The sequence below is a fragment of the Myotis brandtii genome, unplaced genomic scaffold, assembly GCF_000412655.1.
Source record: "Myotis brandtii unplaced genomic scaffold, ASM41265v1 scaffold469, whole genome shotgun sequence".
In the NCBI taxonomy this organism is placed as follows: domain Eukaryota; kingdom Metazoa; phylum Chordata; class Mammalia; order Chiroptera; family Vespertilionidae; genus Myotis; species Myotis brandtii.
Genome location: NW_005367911.1, coordinates 792,244 through 814,171, shown reverse-complemented (window position 1 = coordinate 814,171; position 21,928 = coordinate 792,244). Strand labels below are relative to the sequence as shown.

The 21,928-nt window shown below is 43.4% G+C and overlaps 1 protein-coding gene across 1 annotated transcript; it reads right to left on the bottom strand.

Annotated features, from left to right (window-relative positions):
• Positions 1–1,065: 1,065 nt before the first annotated feature.
• On the bottom strand, positions 1,066–21,853 carry FAM134C (family with sequence similarity 134, member C). Its single transcript, XM_005875716.2, has 9 exons — positions 21,381–21,853; positions 9,657–9,763; positions 8,566–8,596; positions 7,515–7,641; positions 6,778–6,862; positions 5,626–5,763; positions 4,294–4,376; positions 3,005–3,137; positions 1,066–2,597 (listed from the first exon to the last, which is right to left on the bottom strand). The coding sequence occupies exons 1-9, from the start codon at positions 21,617–21,619 to the stop codon at positions 2,140–2,142; spliced, it is 1,401 nt and encodes a 466-aa protein (XP_005875778.1). The 5' UTR covers positions 21,620–21,853; the 3' UTR covers positions 1,066–2,139.
• Positions 21,854–21,928: the final 75 nt, after the last annotated feature.

The following is a 21,928-nucleotide window of genomic DNA, read 5'->3' as shown; positions in this document are numbered from 1 at the left end:
GGTTCTGTTCCAGTCAGGGCACATACTTAGGTTGCGGGTTTGATTCCTGGTGGGGGTGTGTACAGGAGGCAACCAATGTTTCTCTTATATATCGATGTTTCTCTTTCCCTCTCTGAAATCAGTAAAAACATCTTCAGGTGAGGATTAAAAATCAAAAAAGAATTAGAAATGGAATAGAAATGATGGAACTGCAGGCTAGATGCTGGCCAAGAGTGCCATTTATGCTCATGTCTGGGCTCTCCTGGGGAGGGGATAGTGGCCTCATACCATGGTGATTTTCTGACCATCACAAAGGAAAAACTGATAGGCAAATGGGTTCCTTACACCTGGACTTCCTCTTCTGAGGCTCTCGCCTCCTCTAATCACATACCAGATTAATAAGAGACCTATCAAGGGTAGGACACCATTCAACGTTAGTCTCTTACAGATTGTTCTCATATAAGATTTATTCCCCAGCACCCCTCCCACCCCTCCCCTCACCCCAATTCACAGTGGAGGACTAAGGAGATTCAGAGCAGGATCCCCAGGTACAAGAAACACCTTCCAAAGATTTTGCTCTCCTTCCTTCCCTCCTTGCTAACTCCCAAGCCTGGAGCTACACACACTCATGCAAACACGCAAAATCCCACTCCTTTCCCACACCTCCCATTTTTTTCCACATCAGAGATCACCTGTAAGACATCTGGGCTCTGAGAGGAGATAAGGTGCCCAAAATATCTAAGAACCCTAAGTGGGGAAATGCCATTACCACTAACATTCACACAAAGGTGACTATGAAATAGGCATCTAGTTCTTCTCCCTTCTCACTGTTCATGATTTTCACGTCCTGGCCTCTACCTTTCATCAGCCAAGAGCAAACATGTTAGCACACTCCCACCTGTAGCACATGAAAATGGGCTCTGTCCAGCATCCCTCACCCGGGTGCGGAGGTGTTGGGGGAGTGGTCCCTGAGGATCAGCAAAGGGTTAATGCAGAGGGAAAGAGGACAGGAGTTTGGCTTGAGCTCTGGAGAAGCAGAGAGAGGGTGTAAGCTGACACAAGTTTAGAACTAATTACCAATTTCAGTTTTTGTTTCACATGATTTTACTAGGGACAGTCTTAACAGATACCCCTTAGAGGGGTCGCTGCTCATTACAGACACATTCTTGCTAATTGGGCTCATCCTTAAAAGAGGTCCACCAGGTTGGGAAGCAGTTCAATATAAAAAGTTTTAAAGGAGCCGAACAGAGTAAGAATAGCTGGTGAAGGAAGAGCTGGTGGCTTCTGGGATGAATGCCACTGAGCCATTTGTAAAGTGCTACTCTGGCCTCCCCCATGGAATACTGCTTCTCCAAAGGAGGAGCAAGGGAAGGAACAGGAACATGGGAATGGGTGTGGTCTGGTATTGCTTTGCTAGTTGCTCAGGCCAATGGTCAAATAGAGCCAGGGGTTAGCAGCACCAAAGACTACCAGGCAGCTCCAAAAGATTCAGTGAGACCATAGAGAGGCACTCACCCTTCCAGCCAGCTGACCCCACGGCCCAAGGTAATGTAGAAGAGGCCCACCTCCACATCATGTTCACATTTCTTAAATTTCACAAGCAGTTTTGGAGCAAACTGGGGGTTAGGCCTCAAGAAATGAGGATGGGCTGTGGCAGAGGGAACAGGCCTGCTCTGCAGAACCAAAGGAGAAGCTTGCTTAGAAACAGACAAATCATGGCTTAGCCCAAGAGGAGAATGACAGTGTAATTCTTCCAGCTGCTGCCTGACTTGGGCCTCTAGGGAGATGATGGAGGAGGAAGGGCTCTTCTATCAATGAGGGCTCCTGAGCACCCATACCTAGAAGCAAACAACAGCACCCCCTCAAAGGGGAACCAATACCCCTGACTACTTTGTTCCCCAGAAGTATCATCCTGATGGGGAGAAGCCTCCCTAAGGAAGCACACTCTCACTTCAGTGACTGAGCTCAGAAATGGGTGTCCAGCTGGTATCAGGGAAGTGAGTATCTTCTCTCAACGGGCCTCTGAGCATCAGCCAGGCCACCAGGCATACAAGTGTAAGTCAGGGGATGGGACCTGGGTTCTTCCCTTGCCCCTTCACCTTTAGTGGGATGAGAAAAAAACCCTAAGCCACAGTGACCCCCCCAAAAGGAGTCTCTGCTTCAGTGGCTCCTGGAACTGGCAGGGTCCAGCTGACTCAGCTCTGACTGGTCCAGAAGTTCAAAGTCATCCCCCTCAGCATCAGTGTCCAGGTCTGAGCTGGGGGCCCGGAGGAAGCCTCTGGTTGCTCTCCGGGGAGGTTGGCCAGAAGGGCCAGGCTGGGAGGCCCCTGACAGGGCCAGCTGGATCATGCCCTGGGAGACCAGGCTGGCAAAGTTGCTGGTGAGGTTGGATCCTGCAGGCAGGGCACCAAGCAGGAGCTCCGGCAGTGTACTCTCGTCACGGCTGGCTGAGGAGCCCTGGGGCTCGTCAGCCTCTGGTGGGGAATGGTACATCAAGCTGGGCATTCCAATGCTGGTATCGTCCTCATCGTCCAGGCCAGCAGGATCCACATTAATGGAAGGGAAGTCTGGAAGGTCTCTGGCAAAGGATTCCTCTGGATCACTGTGCCCATCTAGGTCTGAAAGCACAGAAGGGTGTCTGAGACATAGCAACTACCTGACCCCAGCCCCACCAAGTCGGCCCCATGTAACCACATTTTTCCACCCTGGATATCTAAGGGTGAAGCAAACCCATGGCACTGGTCAGCTTTTCCCCTCTGCTTATAGACTGCTGAGTCCTCTACTGGCGAGAGAACTCCCCCTCTCTCTTCTTCCACTATGCTCCCCATGAACCTACAACCTGAGGAAACTAAGGAACTGAGGACTCCAAGGAGAGCAGCTGTGCCATCCTGGATGTCAGACCCCTAAGGCTGCTCTGACACCTGATCCACTTCTCAGAAAACAGGAGAGGAGAGGGTGGTATCCCTTCTGTCCAGGGAAGCTGAAAGGTGGTAAGTCAGAACCATTATCTAGTCAGGCCGCTCACCTTCAGAGCCTTCTGTTAGAGGTGTCTGGCCCCGTGAAAGATTGAATGTGCCATTGTCTGTATAGGAGACCTCAGCATCCGAGTGCTCAGAGTCTGTGATGGCCAATTCCCTGGCAACAGTAGAATCATCCAGCTACGGAAAGCAAAGACAGACAAGCCTGAAGAGATGATGCCAGTAAGGACAGATGCAATAAATTAAAATTTTTTAAAAGTTAAAAAAAAAAAAAGAACAGATGCAATTCCCTAGTAACAGCTTTACTAATTACTGGCCCTGAAGACTACCCTAAGACCAGAAGTAACCAGATGTGGATGGAGACTTCTGTCAAAATCTTGACCATTTTTAGGCTGCTCCCCAAGGAAAACACCCTTACTCATCAATCTTGAGCACAGGAAGGAAAGCAGTCTTAGGAGTCAACCAGCCACTTACTCTTAAGCAAACTGATCCAGAAAACACTTTTCACAGGTGACCTGGAGGATACACACACTGCCCAACCCAAGATGAGCAGGGCTCTTTATTTTTATTTTTTTAAAATATATTTTATTGATTTTTTACAGAGAGGAAGGGAGAGGGATAGAGAATTTGAAACATCAATGAGAGAAACATCGATCAGCTGCCTCCTGCACACCTCCCACTGGGGATGTGCCCACAACCAAGGTACATGCCCCTGACCGGAATCGAACCCGGGACCCCTCAGTCCGCAGGCCAACACTCTATCCACTGAGCCAAACCGGTCAGGGCATGAGCAGGGCTCTTTAAAAGATAATCACACCAGTTCCAGAAGTTCTACCATGATGGCAGGGGTTAAAGGGAGACATGAAAGAAGGTGTGCTGGTCACCAGGCTCAAATTGAGATCTATTTACAAAGTCCCAATATAACACTAGCTTCTCACAGGAGCGCCAGTTATGCTCATGTCTGGGCTCTCACAGGGGTAAGGAGGGAGTACCTGAGCCTATGAGCTTACTATCTAAATGTAGGTGCCAGATGGTTAAAAGGGAGCTAAAGAAGACTGGCCAGCCCTGGCTCAGTTGGTTGGGCGTCACCCCATGCTCCGGAAGGTTGCTGGTTTGATTCCTGGTCGGGACAAAGGCCTTAGTTGTGGTTGTGGGCTCACTCCCCAATGGGTGGTGTGCAGGAGGCAGCCGATCAATGATTCTCATCATTGATGTTTCTATCTGTCCCTCTCCCTTCCTCTCTAAAATCAATTAAAAATATATTAATAAATAAAAAGAAAATTCTTTTTTTTAAAAAAGAAAACTGGCCAGTGGTACAGTCCCACACCCAAAATACCTGAGGACAGAAGGCAGCAAGCTCTTCTTCACTGTCACTCTGGTTGTCCATGGCACGTTCCGGGTGTAGAGCTCTGCGGCGCACTATGTGGAAAGAGCAGAAGGCCTTGGCACCTTCCCTTGAAGGGGAAACCCCTACCCTCTTTGAGCTTCGAAGGCATAAAATGAGAACATAAGATAACCCAGGCATAGAAGCATAACCATTGGACACAGACACTAGGGGGGTGAGGGCATGTGCTGTGGGAATGGGGGTAGCCAGGGAGGGGTCAATGGGGGAAAAAGGAGACATATGTAATACTATATATAACTAGAGGCCCCGTACACGAATTTGTGCACTGGTGGGTCCGGCCAGCTGGCCCACCCCTATTTGGGGCTGGCGCTGATCGGGGGTTGGCCCGGGGGGAGGGGCCACAGGTGGTTGGATGGGCGGCCCTGCCCCCTGGTGGTAGAACTCCTAGTTGAACTCCCAGTTGAGGGGACAATTTGCATATTAGCCTTTTATTATATAGGATACTTTAAACAATAAAGAGTTAAAAAAAAGAGAGAGAGAGAGAGAGAGAGAGAACCCAACCTCTCTGAATATGGCCCTAAGCCTACCCAACAATGCCTGAGGTGAGTTGCAGAGCCTAAGTGGACAGAAAGGTAAGTTGATAGCACAGAAGAAAAAGATCTCTCTTCCAACAGCTCTCCATTAGCCACCCTCAGGTGATCAACTACCAGGCTTGTCAACAGCTCTCAGGATCAGCGAGGGACTGACTGGATGTCAAGGTGGAAAGTAGGTACTATCACAGAGGGCAAAGGGAGATGCCCAGCTTAGTTAGGTCAGGCTTTTGAGGACTGATACTATTCAGCTGGCTGTCCAGGGGGAGCAGGGCCTTGGTGACCAAATGCAGGGCTATTTGAGGTCAGGGCTTAATGAACACCGAACCTGATCAGACCACAGCAGAGGAAAAGTTCACACAACTGTTGTCACTGTGTTTGGAAAGCAGCCAGCACAGTGCTTGGGCACAAGGAAAATGCTTCATAAAAAGTAGCAAACACTAGGGATTATCTTCACTGTCTTTTATTCAACACAGGAGAGCTTTTCTCAGATTTGTTTAAAATGGGAATGTCTTGAATTCCCAAATGGAAAAAAGATGGGTAAGCCTGCATAGATTTCCCTGGAATAGAATATCACTTTTACCTCCCTCCTACCACCCCCCCCACACACACACACACCAACCACATCCCGCTTTTCCCACTTTCGAGGACCTACCCACTATGTCAGGCCTATGGGCTTTTCTTCTCTTCCCCAAACTGCCCAAGTGGAAGGAAGGCTCCCCCTTACACTTACGTTGTCTCTCTCTCTGCTTGGACATCATATAGCCGCGGACACTGAAGTCCAGCCGCTGCAGAGCTGGCTTCAGCCGTACATAAGCTCGATCCCACAGTCGGTGGTACACAGCAAGGGGCCACATCATGACAGTGACAACTGAGAGGAGTGGGAAATAGTGGCAAAATGGAGAAGGGGTGCACAAAACAGTCCTACCTGTCCCTTTGCTCTTGTGTCCTGAGGGGCTTAGACACTTAGTATAAAACAGTTATGCTTGATTCTGCTGGCCACCTTCACTAGTCTCCCCAAGTACATGAGGGCGTTTTGTTGGAAGGCAGACACATCTGCAGCCATCTACAGAGCTGATTCACTGAGGGCAGAATGAGACGTGTGGTCACTTGCATATGGGTGTCACTGAGCCATAAATAAGGCCAAAGGGTAACAATGCCTCAGAAACTACATAACAAATAACATGAGTTCTGATAATGGCCACAGCCATAACTATTCAGTTCCTCTGGCCTCAAACAAGCAGTGTTCATGCCAATAGGAAGTAACTAAATGTATAAAACTGTGCTACGGGGGAAAAAGTGATCTAGGGTAAACAGAACCTAGCAGAGGATCCCCTAAGACAGCGGTTCTCAACCTGTGGGTCGAGACCCCTTTGGCGGTCGAACGACCCTTTCACAGGGGTCGCCTAAGACCATCCTGCATATCAGATATTTACATTATGATTCATAAGAGTAGCAACATTACAGTTATGAAGTAGCAACGAAAATAATTTTATGGTTGGGTCACAACATGAGGAACTGTATTTAAAGGGCCAGAAGGTTGAGAACCACTGCCCTAAGAGTTAAGTTTTGCTGTTACATAATACACTGACTGTAAACATTATCTCCTTAAATAGGGACAGTCCTTTAGAGTTGTTAATACAATATGTTAGTTAACTCTCGTCAATTTCTAAAACTGACTTGGTAAGATAAGGACTTTATATGTGGGGAGCCTGCTATAAGGGTAAGAAGACCCTTTCAGGACACTAAACAAATCATGGGGCGGGGGGAAAGAAAAAAGATAATTTCCTAGAGAATAAAAGTCCTCCCTAGACCCAGAGTTAGCTGTGGCTGGAAAAGCTATGAGTAGAGTAAGCTCACAGGGGTAGGTATATGCCATACTTACGCATTAAATAGGACAGCAGGAGCCCAGGGATGTAGCGGCCCAAGACAGCCAAAAAGGTCAGTATCCCACAGCTCAGCAAGCAGAACTGGGGGAGTCAAGAAACAGCATTAAGTTTCTGCTACATGGCAGGGGACTAGGGTGAGCACGGGAGGTAGAGATGTGACTGAAATAATTCTTTATGGCCTGTGAGTAAAGCACGGACACATCGGAATGACACATGGACCAGCCACTTTGCATCCAATTTGATTCTCTTTGGGAGGAAGAGAGGATGTCCACTTCTATTCAAACTCCTTTGACGTAGCTAGCCCCATAGGGCTGCACCTTTCATGCTGGGAAACAGGTTTGAATAGGACTTAGCCAAATATTCTCTCTGAAAGCAAGTGTTGGTGGTGGGTTTTTTTAAAGTCAAATTAAAAATAAAAAAACCCAACAACCTATCACATGTTTAATATGACACAGAATACATCCAAGCAAGCTTTCTTTCTCATCTTGGAAGAGAAAGATGGCCTAATCTAAGTGGCAAGCACCCAAAGGAGGAGTCATCAAGCTCTGCTTTAGTCTAGTGGCTAGTCAGAAGCCTTTTCCTATAACTTCCCTTCGTCTCTATAATACACTCTTGATCTTTTCTTTCTTGAATGAGAATATGTAGTAAAGGGGTTTGTTTTGGGTTTGTTTTCAGTTTAGCATGAACTGAACTGAGAAGCCAGACATAGAAGTGAAAAAGGGAAGCGTCTTACCTTGCCTGGGTTTTGCTTTTTGAAAAGCAAAAGATTCCTTATGAAAATGGTCCCACTAACCCAGACTTCAGCTACATGGTGACAGAGCTCGGGCACGCTGAGTAACCGAGGGTGCACAAAGCCCCAGCTATGAAGAGAGAAGGGGGAGCTGTAAAAGGGGAGTGCTGAGGATCCCCCCATCTTGCTGTGTAGGAAGCCAACGCTTCTGGGTTTAAATAGGGGCTAGGGAGTGGCTGTCCTAGGTGCTTTGGAGGTGAAGCATGACTTTCTTCTTGGCTCACCGGTTGAAACTTGAATTTAGGGACTACAAGGGCAAACCTGTTCTGACAACTCCACCCTATGAGCCGGCAGCCCAATCCTCATGTGTAAACCTGCCACCAGCTCCAAGGCCCTTTGTGCTTAGAAACATCATCCCTGCACTCAACCATTGCAATTCACTGTGATTGCAATCCAGGGATAAAAGTAAGGCAGTCTGACACCACTGCTGCTGAGAGGGAGGCAATGGTGGACATACCCTTCAGAGAGAAAAAAAGCAAAACCAAAAATAAACCACAGCGGAGAAAATTACTTGGATCACACAGATGGGATGAATGAGTTGAAAAATGAAAGCAGGAGCTGTAAGACACAAGAGGAATCTTTGACTTGCTGATGCCAGGAACCAATGTGTTTTCTGACCAGGAAACTTTAAACAGCTATAGGTCACAGAAAACACTAAATGACCTGGTATAACAACCAGGAGACAAATGAAATAAGCTGTCTTTAGGTTTTCTCACTAGGACTGGATAATGCAGTTAATTCTCTGGCATGTCAGGTTATGGGGCACTGTAATGCTTCTTTTTCAGAAACTTCTCTTGTAAATATCAGAGGACACTAGCCATCTCAACATACTTCTGCCTGAACTTTAGAATCTGTTAAAATGATTACTTGAACAACCTAGGTTCTCAGCTTACAGTTTGTCCAGAACATGGGGTTAACAACAACATATAACCAGAATATTACAACAAGAGAATCAATCAGAGCAATAAAAAGGGATTTAATTAGTATTCCATACCTCTCATTGTCTAATGCGTCGGGTCTTGACACTACAATATTAAAACAAACACCAGCATTAGTTGGTAGGGAAAATTAAACATGAAAATGTTAGGGTATTGGTCTGACTGCTCACATTTTAATGGGGGGGGGGGGGAATAAAAGGAGACACTATGTTATACTGCCAGGTTAGGGAGCTGCCGACAAGGGAATGATGCCTGATGCTTGCTCATTTCTCCAGCAGAGTGGTGGCGGGGGAGGGGGGTAAGGAGGATCCAAATGGAGCATCAGGGCCCTTCTAATTACTGAAGCTGAGAGCCAAGGTATACACAAATAGTCCGTCCCACCCCTCAAGAATATCTGGTTTGTTGAAACACATCAATGGTACACTAGGTTACAAGGCATGTTACAACTACTCCAACACTAGAAATCTGCCTATTCTTTTAAAAGAAAGACCCATTAACTACAAAAAAATGATGTAAAGTCTTTTGACATGATTCCTTGAAGTCTCTGCAAAATAGGAAGGGAATGTATTTAAAAGCTGTACACTCTGGCCTGGCGGATGTGGCTCAGTGTCTACCTATGAACCAACCATGTGGTCATGGTTTGATTCTGGGTCAGGGCACATGACAGGGTTTCGGGCTCAATCCTCAGTAGGGGGTGTGCAGGAGGCAGCTGATCAATGATTCTCATCATTGATGCTTCTATACCGCTCTCCCTCTCCCTTTCTCTCTGAAATCAATAAGAATATATTTTAAAATAAATTTAAAAATTCCTGAGAGGCAAATTAATACTGCCTTAGTAAAGACATAGTATCCAATGAAGTGAATTATTTTTTAAAAACTTGAGGACTATTTAAGAACTACTTATTCCTCAGGTCAATTATGAGGGCAGAGTATCTCAGATGGTGAATCCGATTTTCTGAGCTTAACAATGAGAAGGGCAGAATTCAGTTCTAAGAAATTACATGCAGAAGGAGAAAGGTCTCCTAAAGCAAATAATTCGAACATCAAAAGACATTCCCAGTTCCACATACTCCCTCATAAACCCCCAAAACTAAAGGTAAAAATTACAGAAAAGAAGTTCAGTGTGTTCTAAATGCTAAAAACTTACCTTTTATTTCAGGCCAGATTTTGTTCTTCCATTGATCTATACACACTATGATCATTGAGCTGAATGCAAGTAAAAATACAAGACGAAGGGATGTCAGTGCAAAGAACCTAGAGAGAAGGAAAAACAAAAGATCATTATCCAATTAAGCTAATTTTAGAAAAGAACATTTGTGCACTAAAGGCTCTATAGTATATAGACTTAGGTCATAGTTACATATCTCAATATACCTTAATTCATCCTTGATAACAAGTTGTCAAACATCTTTCTACCAAATTAGACCCAAGTAAAGGGCAAAAAACTGGTAGAGATATATTAAAGAGCATTTCATTCAATTAGATATCCTTTGGGAAATGAGGTTCAAAAAGTAAAATGACTTGTCAAGGTCACACAGAAAGCACTGAAGCTACTTCTAAAAGCCAGTTCCTCAGACTTAACACCAAACCATCTGAAACTCTTTCCAAAAATTGAAGAAGCCGGAACACTTCTTGATTCATTTTATTAAGCCATTACTCTAATACCAACACCAAACGATATTACAAGAAAACTACAGATCAATATCCTATATGAATATAGATGCAAAATGCTCACTAAGTCACTGAAAAACTGAATTCAGCAGCATATTAGAAGGATTATGCATCATGAACAATTCCTAGGATTTATTCCAGGAATGCAAAGGTGGTTCAACATACAAAAATCAATATATATATAATTATCACATTAATAGAATGAAGGAAATCTAGTTATTTGAAGGAATCAATCATAAACAGATAGTTATAAACAATCTGAGAAATCTGAACACTGACTGCACATCTGAATATATTAAGGAATTATTAATTGTTTTAGGTGTGATGTTATGGAAGTTATAAATTTAGAGTCCCTATTATTTTAGAGATATTTACTAAAATATTTATGAATGAAATGATATGTCTGGGTTTTGTGTTAAAATAATAGCTTGGCAAGGGTGTGAAAGAAGATTGACTATGAGTTGATAACTGCTGAAGCTGGGAGATAGTACATGGAATTCTTTATTTGCACTATTATCTCTACCTCTGTATACATGAAAAATTCTTCACAATAAAATACTTATAAAAAACCCTAACACCTCCAAGGCAATGCCTTGAAGAGTGTCTGTACTCCAGGGCTGATTTCACCAGTCTGTGGGGAAATAAGCATGGAAATTGAAAGTAAGCACTTAGAAATTTGTATAACAATTTGACCTAGTAATTTTGAATCTTAGAATACATTTGGCTTGTATTGCTTATGCCTTTTTAAACTTAGTTTGTCTAGTAAGTCATTTGTTTTGTATTTTACAAAAGTAATGATTTGCAACAGATCAGGAAAAATAACACTAGTCCTTACCACAGAAGATAGTTTGAGAAACACTGTTCTAAGATTGACAGGAAAGCCGAATATATCACCAGATTGGTGGTTCAGTAGGGCAGTTAGGCATGTTGTTGTTTTTTTAAATATATTTTATGGATTTTTTACAGAGAGGAAGGGAGAGGAATAGAGAGTTAGAAACATCAATGAGAGAGAAACATCGATCAGCTGCCTCCTGCACACCCCCTACTGGGGATGTGCCCGCAACCAAGGTACATGCCCTTGACCGGAATCGAACCTGGGACCCTTCAGTCTGCAGGCCGACACTCTATCCACTGAGCCAAACCAGCTAGGGCTGTTTTGTTTTGTTTTTAAATATATTTTTATTTATTTCAGAGAGGAAGGAGAGGAAGAGAAAGATAGAAACATCAATGATGAGAATCGTTGATCAGCTGCCTTCTGCACACCCTCTACTGGGGATAGAGCCTGCAATCGGGCATGTGCCCTTGACCAGAATTGAACCCAGGACCCTTCAGTCCACAGGCCAATGCTCTATCCACTGAACCAAACAAGCTAGGGTGGGGCATGGCTTTTTTTAAAAATATATTTTTATTGATTTTTTAGAGAGATAAGAAGGGAAAGGGAGAGAGACAGAATCATCAATGATGAGAGAGAATCACTGATTGGCTACTTCCCGCATGCCCTCTTCTGGGGATCGAGCCCACAACCCGGGCATGTGCCCTGACCTGGTTCATGGGTCAACACTCAACCAACTGAGCCATACCAATGGGCAGGCATGGCTTTTAAAGTTAGATTTGCTTGAATGGACCCAGTTCCAAATCTCTCTCTCTCTCTGAAGCATTCTGTACCTTCTCCCCCCTCCCCCCTCCTTATTTCCTAAGGCACGGATCTTTGTTTTCTTTCTCCAAGGACCCTTCTTTTGCTTCAGTAACTTGTTTCCTGAGTCCACACAGTCCAGATGACTCACTTCTGCTTCTGTGACTTTCTTTCTAAAGGGCCAAGGCAGTTCCACTTAGGCTCACTACTGTTACTGTCTTGCCTCTTCTATCTTAAGCCCTTCCTTTAAGCTTTAATAAACTTACTCTCAAAAAAAAATTTTTTTAAATACTAGTAAATTAGCTTAACTTTGTTAAGCCTCAGTTTCCTCATCTATATGTGACTTAATAATAAATCTTGCAGGATTGTTTGCAGGTATTAGAAACAACATACTTAATCATCTAGAAAAATATCATACTTGATCCTGCTTTAAAAAAAATACAAGTCACCTAATACATTGTAAAATTGAATAGAACTACTGAAGTGTTATTAGGTATTATCACAGCAACTGATCAAACAAGGATTACCAAGGGTTGGTTATAAATGACCACTTCTCAACTCAACATGACCTAAAGACTTCACATAATCACAGAACAATACCAAGAGTACAATCCTTATCATAATTTTTAAAAAGCTTTATCTGTGTGCATATAATACACAAAAACATAGGGATTGGCAGAGGAACTTTAATTTTTGTCTCTAGACAGTTTTGTACTTTGTTTTCAATAAACATGAATCCATGTTATATAACTTTTAAAACTATACAAAGAATAAGGGATGGAATGAAACAAGAACTTAGAAATCCAGTCACAAGTGACAAGCCTATTCCAATTTTTCCACCCCACCACTGAAAGGATACTGCAATTATATGTGAAATTAAAGAACAAGGGCAGCTTAACAGAAATGAGCCTCCAGAGCTGCCCCAGGACATTAATCTTCTCTCCAAAGCCAGTTCATCATCCCCACAAACAAGCCAATTTAACAAGGCCAAGGATAAGGGCTTTAGAGCTTCCCAGTGCTGCTGCCTCCATGTCCCAAGAGCAAGAGTGGCGCGACTGCTGTTTTCTCCAGAGTGCGTGAATGGGCTCTCTCGGGAGGCCATCCGCACTGTCTGCCATCTCCACTTCCCCGATCATAATTACTAACACAAATATAAACTGGAGGAGGGAAGGATATTAAGCTCTCCTAAGAAAGATCAGTTTTTCAAAGATGATGGCAATGAAAATACTGTTTCTCCAAGACCTGGACTATTTTTAGTCATCTGTTATAGCCCCCAACCTATGCTTCAACTTAGTTCCATAAACATTTGAGTGCCTATTACATGCCAATGCCTAGTAAGCAGTCCAGTTATGGAAAAAAGTAAGGCACAGACCTTACTCTCAAGTGTATTTATGTGTCTGTGTGTGTTTGCAACATAATATGACATGGTAATAACAAAGAAGAGGACATCTAAGTGGGCTTTGAAAAACAAATGGTAAGAAAACATGGCCAAAGGATGTAGGGAAGGAGATGACAGACAGGGAGAACAATCAGGTGACAGGACATATTTAAGACAAGTAGTTTGACAGAACTGAAACTTAAAGAACAGAGGGAGCCCAGCCGGTGTGGCTCAGTGGTTGAGCTTAGACCTATGAACCAGGAGGTCACAGTTTGATTCCTGGTCAGGGAATATGCCTGGGCTGCGGGCTGAATCCCCAGTGTGGGGCTTGCAGGAGGCAGCCAATCAATGATTCTCTCTCATCATTGATGTTTCTATTTCTCCCTCCTTCTCCCTTCCTCTCTGAAATCAATAAAAAATATGTATCTTAAAAAATAATAAAAAGAAAAAAAGAACAAAGGGAGGGAATGAGTACAAGGAGAGAGGTGGGGGTGGGAGTCACATCATGGGCCTTTTATGACAAAGGGTATTGGATTTTGAAGGTAAATTAGTATAGAGTTTTACAAAGAGTGTATTTTCTGGGTCATGAAGGCTAACATCTTTTTGATGAGATTAATTCTGGTCCACAAGTCCATTTTAGGACCAGATGTATCCTTTTGTTGAACAAGCCAATGCAGGAACTTCAAAGGAAGAAGATTTTGTGTGGTATAAAATGACATTTCTTGGGAAAATACTTTCCTCCATGTAGATAAAAACTTAATTAACAGAAAGAGCACCTCAAACCACTAGAGTTGATCCCTCCAAGGTAACTAGAAAATATCAATGTTTCCTCAGGGGTCTATACAGTTAAGTGTGTGCGCCTTTCCTACCAGCCCTCAACACTAAATTCCTAAACAAAAAGGGAATATCAATTGGATAGGTGTGTTTTGGATATACTGAGGGTCACATAATGCCTTTTTATGAAGGTAATGTGAAAGCCTCCCTGTAAAAACCACTGCCACTATGTTCGAGGACAAGACATCATTGAAGATAAAGTACTTCTGAAACTGGTATAGGTAAGGGATGGAAGGAAAATAAGAGAAGAGTCCTCTGGATTAGCTTAATCCTAAAATGTCTATTCACACAGACAGAAAAAATTTACATGCAGCTTTAACAGTGTACAAGTTTAATAAAACATGCAAGACATTTCTCAGCAAATCTAATCAGCATGAGAACTTCCCAACTTAACAAAAACAACTGCAACTGTAGTCAACTCTGGATAGTCACAAGTGAATTATTCAATCTGGGGACTGCCCATAGGCCATTACTCCTACCCGTTGTGGGCTCACAATCAATTTTTCCTTATATGTGTGTGTTTTTTTAATTGATCTGGGAGAGACAACAACTTATTATTCCATTCACATATGCATTCATTGGTTGATCCCTGCATGTGCCCTGACTGCGATCGAACCGCAACCTTGGCATATGAGGACAACGCTCTAATCAACTGAGCTACCTGGCCAGGGCAATTTTTCCTTATGATATTTATTTTTCTTATTTCTAAAGCCAAGCATGTTGATTGGAGAAAGCTTAGAAAATATAAGTAATCAAGAAAATAAAATTAATACATCATCTATGAAACATTCTTACAAAAAAAATTTTTGAACCGGAATCTGATCAAGCCTCTAGATCCAATTACTAATTTACAGGAAATACAGAGCACAGGAGAACATGTTAAGCCACAGATGAGGAAATCTAGTCTGTAGGACATTTTACAAGACAAACTGGTTTCTTCAACAAATTCACTGCAAAGAGGAAAGAAGAGTGAAAGGGCACCAACAAAGTAAGAGATGTAAAAAACAGCAGTCACAATATGTGGACTTCATTTGGTTGCTAACCCAAACTGCTTAAAAAAAAAAAAAAGACACTTATGAGAAAATTGGAAATTTGAACACTGACTGAGATCATTAATTTTTTACATGTGATAGTGGCAATAGAATTTTTTAAAGTCTATTTTTCAGAGATACATATTGAAACACAGATTAAATGATATGACATCTAGAATTTGCCTCAAATTCAAGAAGGAAAAGAACTGGGGTAATAAGACTGAAAATTGGCCATAAAGCTGGGTGTATGGTGGTACATATTATTCTGTCTACTTATATATGTTTTAAAGTTTCCATAAAAAAAAAAGTTTTAGGGCCTGGCACGGTATCTCAGTCAGTCAGAGAATCATCCCGATACGCCAAGGTTGCAGGCTCCATTTCCCGTTAAGACACACAAGAATCAACCAATGAATGCATAAATAAGTGGAACAACAAATGGATGTTTCTCTCTTTCTCTCCCTCCTTCACTAAAATAAATAAAATTTAAAAACCTAATAAGCACAAATTAATAACTCACTGTCCTTTATTTACCTTAGAATAATGATTACCAATGAGAATAAACATTCTTTTTTTTAAAAAAAATATATTTTATTGATTTTTTTTTTACAGAGAGGAAGGGAGAGGAATAGAGAGTTAGAAACATCGATGAGAGAGAAACATCGATCAGCTGCCTCCTGCACACCCCCAACTGGGGATGTGCCCGCAACCAAGGTACATGCCCTTGACCGGAATCGAACCTGGGACCCTTCAGTTGGCAGGCTGGCGCTCCATCCACTGAGCCAAACCGGTTATGGCGAGGGTAAACATCCTTTTAATATATTTTTATTCATTTCAGAGAGAAAGGGAGTTTTGTTTTGTTTTTGTTGTTTTTTTGTTTTTTCAGAAAAATCATGAGAATTCCAAAACTAAACAATTTTTTTCAGGTTAACTATACCATGGACCCTCATTTTAGTACACATAAATTGGAGTTTGCTATAATCATAAAGCTTATGCTATAACCAAACAAAGTGAAGATCACATGTCTATTTTCAATCAAAGAAGACACTATTTCTGGGTTCCTTCGTTATTACAGAGTAAGCTTAGCTCAGTGGCACTTTAGAACCATACCATCCTATAGAGACAAAAAGCCCATTGTTGTACAGGACTGTGGCTGTCTAGTTAATGAGCCAGACACTATAAATTAGAATGAAAAAAATTAACCCAATCTATGTCATGTAGTGATAGTTATTGGCTGCACAAAACCAGAAATGAAATCAACTAGCTGCTCTGACCTACTTTGTGTTAATGGACAGAAAGCACCCAACCTTATAATTAGGACAGATAAAAACTGATGGCAAGCCCTAGCCGGTTTGGCTCAGTGGACAGAGTGTCAGCCTACAGATCAAAGGGTCCCAGGTTCGATTCCAGTCAAGGGCATGTACCTTGGTTGCAAGCTCCTCCCCACCAGGCCCTGGTCAGGGCACGTGCAGTAGGCAACCAATCGACGTGTTTCACATCGATGTTACTGTCTCCCTCTTTCTAAAAATAAAAAAATAAAAATAAACTGATAGCAAAAGAGAGGCAAAAAAACCCCAAAGCATCCTTGGAAGTCTTCTTGGCTACCAAGCGCAACAAAAACCCTCCAAAGACTATCATCAGAAACATTTGCTCAATAGATTTCATCTGAAATTTGATGTGTAAATTTTTTTCACAGAACAAATGTCTCTACTTAACTGGGCCCTCCCTTCCACTTCCCGTTCCTCACTATTGTTTTTTACTCAAATTCTAACCTTTTAAATCAGAATTGCTATATACTTTTAATCACTTTTTGGGTCATCTTTAAATTTGGATAGATTTTTTGGGGGGAGGGGAGAAGACCTTGTTATTTTTTTCAATTGTGAAAACAATATATTCCATAATATCCCCTAGAATATGATATATGGTTAACTCAGGCTAGTGACTGTAAAAGCAGATCCCAACAGGGAATCAACTTGTAGATTGCTCTAAATCAGTATCTGCAATTTAAAGACCACCTAGAGCAAGCATGTCAAACTCGCGGGCCGTGGGCCGCATGCCTTATTTATTTGGCCCATGTTAGCCTTTGAGTTTGACCTAGAGCCTGGCCTGTGTGGCTCAGGAGTTGAGCGTTGACTCATGAACCAGGAGGTCACAGTTCAATTCCCTGTCAGGGCACATGCCTGGGTTGTGGGCTCGATCCCCAGTAAGGGGCCTATAGGAGGCAGTCCATCGATGATTCTCTCTCATCATTGATGTTTCTATCTCTCTCTGAAAATCAATAAAAAATATAAATTTTAAAAAATAATAAAGATGACCTAGAATCAAAGAATGCTGAAAACTGGAAAGTGGTTCAGAGTCATCTAGCCCTCCTTGAACCATATGTTCACACATTTCCAGGGCTCCTTTGTCTTCCCCTATCTCCTAGATTTGAGTTAAACTAAAAAGTTACTCAAACATGTTCTTTTCTGATCCTGTCAGGATGCACTTTTTTTTTTTTTTTTTTTTTTTTTAAGATACACTCTTGCTGACTCATATTCTTCTCCCAAATCACTCATTTAATTTATGGGTGATGTTGAGGATAATGAAAACACAAGCAATTGGGGGAGAAAGAAAAAATAAAACAAAAAAAGACAAGCAATTGGAAAGAAGGCCTGACATGACTGTTATTATCCTAGTGATAATAATGTATCAGTGACCAGAAGCAAAATGGGCTGGAAGATCTCTGATGCGATCACCATAATTTCTCTGAAATCTGAAAAAAAACATTTTTTTAAAAAGAGTGAAAGCCTTGGAATACTGTAGTGGCAAGTCATCTACATCTCTATCTTTTTTTTTTTTATCAGTGACCAGAAGCAAAATGGGCTGGAAGATCTCTGATGCGATCACCATAATTTCTCTGAAATCTGAAAAAAAAACATTTTTTTTAAAAAGAGTGAAAGCCTTGGAATACTGTAGTGGCAAGTCATCTACATCTCTCTCTATCTTTTATGTTGTTTTTTCTTTATTAAAATATAAGAGGGCACACTCACAGGTACAGAAAAACCTTCATTGAGCATAGAAAACTTTAAAGGCTAAATCACCTTCCTGAATTCTGATTTTTTTTGTACTCCTACCCAATCTTCTAATGCCTCAAAATGTATTTTAAAAAACACACCTCAGTTAGTGATATATCATTGTTCAAAACAAATAATCACCCTGACCAGTTGCTCAGTGGTTAGAGCGCCAGCCCTCGAACTGAAGGGTTGAGGATTCAATTCCCAGTCAAGATCACATACCTTGGCTGCAGATTCTCCAGCCCCAGTAGGGGCATGCCAGGAGGCAACCAAGCGATGTGTCTCACTCACATCCATGTCTCTCTCTCTTCTCTGTCTCTCTCTCCCCCCCTCCCTCCCTCCCTCCTTCCCTCCCACTCTCTCTAGAAATCAGTAGAGAAAAAGAAAAAATCCTTGGGCAAGGATAAAGAAAAACACAAACAAATAACAAAAAATATTTCAGATTTGATTTTTCTCTGTCCTGAGCCAATGATCCTCGTGGTTCCTAAACATTTTAAATGTCTAATGGCCGGCTGGCAAGGCTCAGTGGTTGAGCATCGACCTATGAACCAGGAGGTCACAATTCAATTCCCAGTCAGGGTGTGTGCCAAGTTACAGGCTCAATCCCCAGTAAGGGACATGCAGAAGGCAGTCAATCAAGATTCTCTCTCATCACTGATGCTTCTATCCCACTCTCCCAATCCCTTCCTCTCTCTGAAATCAATTAAAAAAAACACACACAACATATTTAAAAAATAAAATAAAATGTCCAAAATTAAACAGCCACTCTTCAACATTTAAAGTGAAATGTCAACATCCACATTCAATACGATGCTACTAGAATGTGAAGTCTAACTTTCATTTTAAACCTCAAACTACCTTCCAGGAAGCACATTTACTGGTACTAAAACAAAGAATCCTATGAACTCCAATGCCAATCTACCTTAGCTTCTGGGGCCTTAATACTACCAGTCATTCTGTACTCGCCATAAATGGCATACCCATTTGTTTTCAGCATCAAGAGTCATACCCTCATTTTGCTATATCTCTCTCCCACCTGCGTAGAATGTGATGGGAATGTAACAAGAGGAACTGTTCTGGATACACAGCAGGCAAGATACCAGGAGTCATACCCTCATTTTGCTATATCTCTCTCCCACCTACCTAGAATGTGATGGGAATGTTCTGGATACACAGCAGGCAAGCTACCAAGAGACAAAGACCAATCACAACAATGCTTTAACAGACTAGAAGTAGGGCCCTAGCCGGTTTGGCTCAGTGGATAGAGCATCCACCTGTGGACTGAAGGGTCCCAGGTTCGATTCTGGTCAAGGGCACATGCCTGGGTTGCGGGCTTGATCCCCAATGTGGGGCGTGCAGGAGGCAGCCAATCCATGATTCTCTCATCATCGATGTTTCTCTCTCGCCCTCTCCCTTTCTCTCTGAAATCAATAAAAATTTATTTTTTTAAAAAAAGAGAGAGACTAGGAGTAGGAAAGGGGGGATCTGAGTGAGATTCTAAATATAGCATAATAAAATTAAGTAACACGGTTGGGGGTGAACAAATTAAGGCTAACACTGTAACATTTAAAGATGTGTCTCAGTCAGAGCAATTCTTTATATGTAGACCTCTACCTGCATTCTACTTCAAAAAGCTCTGAGGCAAGGGGCATGTAGAAAGTCCCCTCCAAAAATAACTTACATGCTACCAACCCATGTGCACTAATAAATCCTTGGTTTATCAGGATTCCTTTATAGATCAGCCAGTCATACTTTGATACAAAACTGGTTTATTGAGGACAACTTTTTTTTCTATGAGTACAATCCCAATGTAGGAAATGAAGTTTTGACTGGATGGTCTGGGGTTTGGGATTGGGATGGGGGTGCAGAAAGAAAGAAAGAAACAGCCATTTGGGTAAACACTTCTGAATGAGGTTACGGGTTTCTGACAGAGAACAACAGGAGAGAAGTAGGTACCTGGGGATCTAGGAAGAAGCACTATCCCCCACCCACCCCACCCCACCCCAATAATGAAGACTGCTGTAAGAAAAAGAAAAAAAAAAGTTTATCATCGAGTTTGCTAGACTCTGGAAGCAACAAATGGCAGAGGCTACTGTGACAACTTTAACCCGAGTCTCCTTCAAACTGTGAGAGGATTAATTTAATAGCTAAACATTGTGTCTTCCTGACAATGAACTGGAAAATGTTTTGCTACAGCTGACTGAAAATCTTCTTTCAGAGAAAGGATAAGAAATGTTTTGGTTTTAAAACCAAGAATTTTAAGAGGAAAGCTATTTTGAGCAAAAACAAAAAATTTGGAAACACATACCTTGTTCTGTTTTAGGCTTATCCAGAACAGTCTTATTTCATTCAGCGGTAGGACCCCCCCCCCACACACACACACACACATACCTCAGTTCCCTGATCAATTACACTTCCCCAGATCCTTGGTACATCCTATGAAAACCTAAGTCCCCTTTAGGTGATGACAACTGAGGGAAGCAGCAGTCCCCCCATTTTCAGAGAGCAGATTCTTAAAGTATATTTACAGTCCCCCCTTTTCCAGCGCAGGAAAACTCACACACACTGTAGACACCCTACGTTTCCTTGCCTCTAATGGCTAAAGATGCCGCTCTAACTCCTTGGGACAGGGAGGCGTGGCAATCCTAAGTGCCTTCCAAAAGGGTGAAATCTCACCATCACTATTTCCTAACTGTTCTTTAAAAGCTTGTAACTTTCAAGTTGCAGTTTCGGAGGCTCTTGGTGACCCTCAGACCTCACAAACTTCCCTGAGTGGGCGAAAGTACATCCACCCGTGCTCACTCCGTTCCACACCGCGCGGGCGTGTTTTCTCACTCAGCGCACCTCTGGACACCCGGTCCAGGCCTCCCGCCTCCCGCCTCTGCCCCAAGAACGACTGCTGACATCTCCGGAGACAGTCCTCAAGCCACCTGTGAGCAGACCAGAGAAAGGAGGCGATGGCCTGAAAGGGACCCAGCTTTCCCCGGCTAAAATGAGGCGCCCTCGCCCAAGCGGGAGGCTCCAGATGTTACCAGAAGCTCCGGCCAGATGTGCGGGGCGAGGGTGCGGGAGGAGGTAAAACAAGGAAGACAACTGGAAGGCCCTGCGGAGAACTGCGGGGCCAAAGGCTGCCGGCGGGATGGAGTGGGAGGAAGTGAAGGAAGATCAGGAAGGAGCCAATGCGGCGGAGAAAACAGGTGAGGCGAGAGGTGCAGCCCTAGAGAAACCTGACGCATTCCCGCCTCGCAGGGTTTCCGAGGGTCCAGTTTCTCACCAGAAAGCCGCGTTCAGCCCCAGGCACCACAGGGCGCTTCTGGCTGGCCGCTCCCAAACAAGTGCCGCCTGCACCCGGCTCAGCAGAGGCTCGTAAGGCCCCAGCACCTCCACCAGGGCCCGCTGCGCCGCCTCAACCTGCTGGTCCCTCTCCAAGGAGCCTGACATAGCGCCGCGGCCCCGGAAAGTCGGCCTCGAAGCTGGGCCTGGGACCGTGGCCACCCCCTCTGCCTCCGCCATCTGCCCCCGGCAGCCACCACATCCGGGGCCGCGCGGCTTGACAATCACAATAACACCAACTGCGCAGACGCGAAATTCGGCGGGGGAGGTGGTGTCCCTTGACACTGCGCCTGCGCAAGGGCTCTCGCTGGCAACCACCTGGAGGAAAGAGCGCTGCGTCAAAGTACGTCCGTCTCCCGAGCGTTAAACCCAATCAGGAGCTGCGCACGCGCAGTTTGCATGACTGAAGCCAAAGGAATAAGGAAGTGCCATCGCCAGAACTCTCACTTCTCATTGGAGCGGAGAAAGTTTGTGGGCGGAGCGGGTCGT

Excerpts from the sequence above, each read along its gene's own strand:
- FAM134C (XM_005875716.2), bottom strand. The coding sequence starts at position 21,619 with ATGGCGGAGGCAGAGGGGGTGGCCACGGTCCCAGGCCCAGCTTCGAGG. Across the intron at positions 4,377-5,625 it reads CAAGCAGAGAGAGAGACAAC|TGCGCCGCAGAGCTCTACAC; the intron begins GTAAGTGTAAGG and ends CTTTCCACATAG. Across the intron at positions 2,598-3,004 it reads TCTAACAGAAGGCTCTGAAG|ACCTAGATGGGCACAGTGAT; the intron begins GTGAGCGGCCTG and ends CTGTGCTTTCAG.